The sequence below is a fragment of the Cimex lectularius genome, unplaced genomic scaffold (genome assembly GCF_000648675.2).
Source record: "Cimex lectularius strain Harlan isolate CLEC.00 unplaced genomic scaffold, Clec_2.1 scaffold330, whole genome shotgun sequence".
NCBI classification, from domain to species: Eukaryota; Metazoa; Arthropoda; class Insecta; order Hemiptera; family Cimicidae; genus Cimex; species Cimex lectularius.
In genome coordinates, this window is record NW_019394173.1 from 198,347 (window position 1) to 204,886 (window position 6,540).

Below are 6,540 nucleotides of genomic sequence, written 5' to 3' on the forward strand. Positions count from 1 at the left end.
TAATTTGTGTGTTATTAGAGGGAGCGCTGGAGTTTAAGGCTACGAGTGAAGGTACGGCCACAAAACCGACTCATCCGGATCATTATATGCTGGATGAAGACTCAGGAGGATCTCTGTCTCCACCACCTTCTTCAACTTCTGTGCAAAACTCACCAGCAACACCCCAGGTAGGTTGAATCTTAAAGAAAATTATTCAAAGTGGATATTGAGAGTTTTGTTTAGCCTGCACCTACGCCCGTGGTGATAGCAGCCGCACCGGCATCAGATGAGACACTGGTGACGTCGAGTACGTCCTCCCCGATGACGAACCTTGTCACGGTGCTCCTCCCGCCGAACACGGCATTCACCCTCCCTGCCGCTGCGGTACCTTCGTTTCGCCAGGCGACAGTCCAGCAGAACGGCCAGCAGGCGTCACAGGTCTCCTCGTCGTCTCTCAAGGACAAGGCGAGGAAGAAGTCCAAATCAAAGGTGTTGCCGAAGGCCCGCACGATCAAATTCCATGAATACAAGGGGCCGCCCAATGCCCAGAAGAATTCCCAGCAGAGCTCCTCGTCGATCGAAACCTCGTACGAGCTGTTGCTCCAGCAGCAGCAGCTGTTCCTACAGTGGCAGCTCGAATGGCAGCACAAGTACCCGCAGATACTCCTGCCCGCGTCGCAGAAGCCCGTTGCATCGCCTTCGAGCAGCAGCAACGGGGGGAGTAGTATCGACATGTCCCCCGCCCCTCCTCCTCCACCACCTCCCTTGCCTCACAACAGCCCTCCTCCTCCACTCAGGAACCTTGAGGACATGAAAGTGAGTGATCTCAAAGCTGAATTGAAAAGGAGGAACTTGCCCGTCTCCGGTGCCAAGCCGCAGCTGATCGAGCGTCTCAAGCCTTTCAGCGAGTCCGCCAATGGCACATCCTCCGTCACCTCCACTGTGCAAAGCTCATCTCAAGAAGACTCAGTACCTTCAGGTATATCACAATACAATTATAATAAAATAAATATTCTAAATCAATTCGTAACAGTTTGCAGCGTCACGTCATCAGGTCAGGTAAATTCGACGATCGTAATGGACACGACTGAATCTCCCGTCAGCCCACCGTCGCCGGCCTCGATTGGCCGCGTTTCACCCAAGACTACGCAGACCCAAGAGGAGGAGATCATCAAAGAGCAGCAGCGCAAAATCGACCAGCTGGAACGGCAGCTGAGTCACCACATCCAAAACAATACATTCCAGCAGCAAACAGTGACAAACGCCAAAGCGAACCTAGCTGCTTTCCTCCAGCAACAACAGCTCAATCATCAGCAGCAACAGCTCCAGCAGCAGATCATCGCTAACAACAACAATAACAACATTATCAAAATGGAAAAGACTGAAGACAACAGGTATTTTTTGGCATTGCTGGCATCTTTGGTGTCATCAATCATCGTACGCATTTTCAATATTAAATGTTTCATTTACAGAACTGTCTCCCTGCCAAACTTCATTGGCACATTTATGACAAATGGACTGAGCGATTTAGTATCATCGGACGATATCTTTGACGCACATCCGAGCAAGTTTGACGTCAAAACGGAAAACAAACAGGTATTGTTTTTTCTTTTTTGTCTTTTTACGAGGAGCGGTTTGATTATTTGTCTTTTCCAACAGGCACCACTCGAACAGGATGTTAAATCGCAGATAGTCGACGACGTTCTCGAGATCCTGATCAAAAACGGCGAACTGCCAGCGTCGGCCGCCGCCGAACCGCTCGAGCTGTCATCACTCCAGATGGAGGGAATGGACGTCGACCAGGACCTTATGGAGATAGACACCGACTGGCTCGATTCGCTCATCTCCGGCGGGAACGGCGGCTGCACTACAGGCCAGGGAGACCCGTTCCTAGGCGGGCCGCCGTCGCCGCAGACCGGATTCGACCTCTTCATCGACGACCCGGAATTCAAGGTGGTCCATTCCAACCCAGACTGGGACCGAATCGATTTTGCCATTTAACACCAACGACCCAAATGTCAAATCGTCAACAATAATCATTATAATTTAGTTAATTTTATTAAGGACATTTATTTTTCCTGGCTTCCATGCTTTATAGGTGTTTATGTAAATAATTTTTTTTTTTTAATCTAAAGTTTCTAAATAAAAACTGTTTTTTTTTTTTTTCTTTTTTTAAAAATAAATATAAGCTATCTTGCAAATTTTCAAGCAAGGCAGGCGCTCAAAAATATTTTTAAAAAATAAAACAATTTTGGATTGTATATTTGAAATTTTGTAAATATGAATTTATTATTTATAAGGAAAATAATTTTTAAAAAAACAAGCCTTAGGTTAATTAATAATCAAAAATACACAATATATAAATATATCGGATATAGATTTTTTTTTTAAATTTGTAAATCCACTTATACGTATGAACGGTTTAAAAAAAATTCTATTAAATGAGATTAACAATAATTGCAACGAAAGTGAATTTAGTATAGTTTTTGTTTAAAAAAAAGAAAAACTGCTCATCGGACGTTCCAAGTTTCTCGTTAATTATTTTATAGTGAAAAACATCCCGTACCAGCCCTCGTTCACCGCCGGCCACCGCGTACGTATCACAAACATTCCAAAGGCCTAACTCATATTCTTCCTCCGGTTTTCCTCTTTTTTTTTTTTTTTTTTAAACTTCATCATACGCGAATCAAAGACAAATTTCGTAGAGTTTGACCTCGCAACCAGCCAAAAAAAACACTGTATAATGGCATAAACTCAATATCATTTAATTCGCTTTTTCTTTCTTTTAAATCATCGACATTCCAAGCATTCCCTTATTTTTTATTTTTTAAAAATCCAATTTTACAAAAATTCGCTCACTGCCTGAATTTTTCTGATTTTTTGGGACCATTTGGATTCTTTTCATCCCCTCCTCCTCCATGACAAAAAAACTTACCTGTACTGTTGATTTGCACAGTATGAAATAATTTATATATTGGAAATATATAAAAAAAAATTATATACATTTAGGCTTTAAGGAATTTATTAAATTAATAAGTAATTTTTAAGCAAAAATGTAACATTTTAATTGTAATTATACATTAAAAAAAAAAACGAAGTTATTGCTTCATTGCGGCGCATGTGGACCTCTGTGTATATATATTTGTATCGAAGTCTGTTATATGTGAGAGAAACTGTCGAAAAGGGACAATTTTCATTGTACTTATTGTATTATAATTTCAAAAAAGAAAAAAAAATCATTATCAAAAACACGTTTATTTTTTTTATTATGAAATAAAAATCCCTATCCAATATGTAATATGCTTCTGATGTGTATTTCTGTATGTATGCTAAGTACTCGCAGGGGGTTAAGGTTAAAAACAGTCAGCTTTTTTCCGACCGCACTGTGTCCATTGGTCTACCGTGCATCTTTTTATCAAGAATTGTTTGTTAAGCTTTAAGCTGACATAAAAATCTTTATTTCGACACACAATAAATTCTTGGGGGGGGGGGGGGCAACGGTTTAGGCATTGACACGGCGCTCATCACTGTAAGGTAAAGGTCCCAGGTTCGAATCCAGCGGTCCTGCATTCGAACCCTACATGCTTACAAATAGGCTTTTTTTCAAAAACACAGGCACCCCGAAGGTTGATGTAACCTCTGCTGTTGCGAACCCTGGTAAAAAAAAAAAAAAGCTTAGCATGGGGTGTCGAATCTCACATAAATGGGCATTTGTTGCGAACACATGGAACGCTCGGACAAGAGCAATTTTACGATGGAAGTATCGCCGCTATAAACTAAGAAGACCGTGACAGAAATATTGGGTCCGTCCTATTTTAAGAGTTAGATTCTCAAAATGTTCATTACTCTACCAAAAATTAAGTGATTACGAACCAAAATTTTGTCAATTAACTAAAGAAGATTTTTTGCACTTGATTAAGGGCGATATTTAATAAAGGCTTGAGTGTGTGAGGGATTCCATCTAGAAGAAAAACTCGTCATAAATCATCGATACTGTTGACTTTAAAGAACAAGACTGCATCAATTTTTAAAAATACACCGTAGAATAAAACAAAAGCTCCAGACATTAAACAAATTTAAAAAAGCTTCAGAACATATGCTTGTGTCCTAGAAAATCATAAAAGTATACTGGCATCCTCATAAGATCTGGTAGCCAAGTAGCCATTAAAGCATTAGCATGTAAAAAATTACATCAAAATTAGTCAGTGCAACCAAAATCTCCAAAACCTGGGGAAACACAACAACCTGATGGTATCTTGGGTGCCAGGTCACAGAGGAATTTTGGGTAACGAAAAAGCAGACAGACTGGCCAGGGGAGGATCTCTAAGACCATGTAAAGGACCCGAACCTATACTTGGATAACAAAAACAAATAAAGAATCCTCCATCGCAGAATGGATCCAAACAAAACAAAAGAAGTGGATAAACTCTAGCGACTACATCCTGAAACACCTGCATTACATCAACATACACTGTAGCTGCAAAGGAGAATGCAGTAGGAAATCAAATACAATGATACAGAATGCTCCAAAACAAATAAAGGAACCGGAATACAGGCGTTTTGTGAACAAACACAAACTTATTATGGAATTAATTAAGGTTTTTAGTTGAGATAAAAAAAGTCAATGGCACTAGCGTGATTCGAACCCACGATCTTCGGCTTGATACGCCGCTGCTCTACCAGTTGAGCTATCGTGAACTCGATCCGCTCGGACATCAACTTCCCATCTCAACCGCACCTTTTGAATTTTCCCTCCTTTTTGCCATTTTTGCCTCCTTTTTGGGCACTCTCAACACGACACACAATAATGGCACAATTACACAGAAGACAAACATTTTGAGCCCTGAAGATGATCTCAATAAAGATCGAAATGTTTGCACGATAAAGAAAATGTTTTTCTGAAACATACATCACACCAGACTGCATCTCACGATTTCCGAATAATTAATTAGTCAGTGAATGCATCCAAAATCTCCAAAACCAAGGGAAACACAGCAACCTGATGGTACCGTCGTTATCAGGATGCAAAGGAAATTTTGGGTAACTTAAAGGCAGACAATCTGGCCAGAAAAGGATCTGCTAGATCTTATAAGAGGGTAGTCCCAAATCATGGGTCAAAAATTTAAGATCTCATAGGAAATTGAACGCTGAGTAAAAAAGATCCTATAGACCTGGGTCCAGAAAGCCTTCAATACAGAGCTAGGGTTAAAAAGACCTTATTTGTGAAATGGTAAGCAAACCACTCCTATACCGAGGCCCTGAATCTATACTTGGGATAATAAAAACAAATGCAGAATCCTCCATCACCTAATGGATCCAAATAAAACAAAAGAAGATATGGATAAGCTCCAGCCATGCTAGACACAGTAAACTTATGCTGAAACAACCCTCACTGAGACTGTCAAACTTACTGCTGTATTTGGAGAGGACCAGACTGAGATGAGTGATAGGACTATTAACTTGCCAGTGACATCTGAGAAAACATGGGCATACACAATCCCAGATCTGATTGTGTAATGAGGAGGAAGAAACTGCCACCGATATCATCTTCCAATGCGAAGCTTCTATGTAGGCATAACCTAGCATACAGGAAAAAAACCTAGGGAATGAAATGGTATCGGCAACAGTCAATGACCTAACACTTCTGCGACGGATTGAGTTGATTGCACTGAACTAGGTAACTAGGAAGGTACACAATAAGCCAGAAGGCTGCAGTGCCTGTGGAGCACAAACCCCGCTTCCTACTTTCAACATCCATACCATGCTGCGATGTTGAACTGCTCAACGGTGAAACCACCATCAGTGAAATGTGAAGAAGTGGTGGCTGATGAAATGTACTTATTTGTGACGGTTGTGACAGATTAGCTGTAATAAATATAATAATCACTACACTCCACGTTCCACAATGCAGGTTTTTTTCCATTTTGTCAATCAGGAGAAAGGTATATCAACAAGTTACATTTCTGTCATGATGAGCGGGAAAAAAAGAATATTCTCGAGTAAAATGCATGTTCATCTGAAGTCAGATTACTTCCTTGCTATCTTGACTCAGACAGCAAAACGTGCATACTGAGTGGGAATCTAGAATCACATGATACCATACGTACACTCTACTTTGAATTAGCACTTCAATCGTACTAGGCCTTAAGCCAGGACCACATTTACCCGATGCGACGCTACCCGATGCTACCCGACGCCTTACCACGTTTTGGTAGGGTGTGCACATCTATCCGACGCAAGCACACGTCGCATACAGTCCACAGCGTTTATCACAATCGCAATGCATCTTTTGTTCTTAATGCACTATTTTGAGCAAAATCTTGTAATAAATTGTTAGTTAAATTTTATGAGCACAACCATCTAATAAATTATTTGTTAAACTTAATTGTTTTAAATAAAGTTACTCCTAACCATCATAATTAAACAATGTTTATAAAAACTTATGCAATTTTTATCTCGTTTAATTTGGTTTACTTGAAAATAACATGTTCTAATTAATATAATGACAAAATTACATTATGCTACCCGACATTACAAAATGGTGTAATTTTACGAGCAAAA

The 6,540-nt window shown here is 40.2% G+C and overlaps 1 protein-coding gene across 3 annotated transcripts in view; it reads left to right on the top strand.

Moving 5' to 3' along the window:
* Window positions 1–2,665, top strand: part of LOC106663170 (MKL/myocardin-like protein 2) — a 104,547-nt gene extending 101,882 nt beyond the window's left edge. For all 3 annotated transcript variants that reach the window (XM_014387798.2, XM_014387797.2, XM_014387800.2), the window contains 5 exons: window positions 19–167; window positions 223–958; window positions 1,013–1,373; window positions 1,452–1,575; window positions 1,639–2,665. In XM_014387798.2, coding sequence (XP_014243284.1) covers window positions 19–167; window positions 223–958; window positions 1,013–1,373; window positions 1,452–1,575; window positions 1,639–1,980 — 1,712 coding nt within the window. In that variant the 3' untranslated portion in view covers window positions 1,981–2,665. The remainder of the gene's footprint in view (window positions 1–18; window positions 168–222; window positions 959–1,012; window positions 1,374–1,451; window positions 1,576–1,638) is intronic.
* Window positions 2,666–6,540: the final 3,875 nt, after the last annotated feature.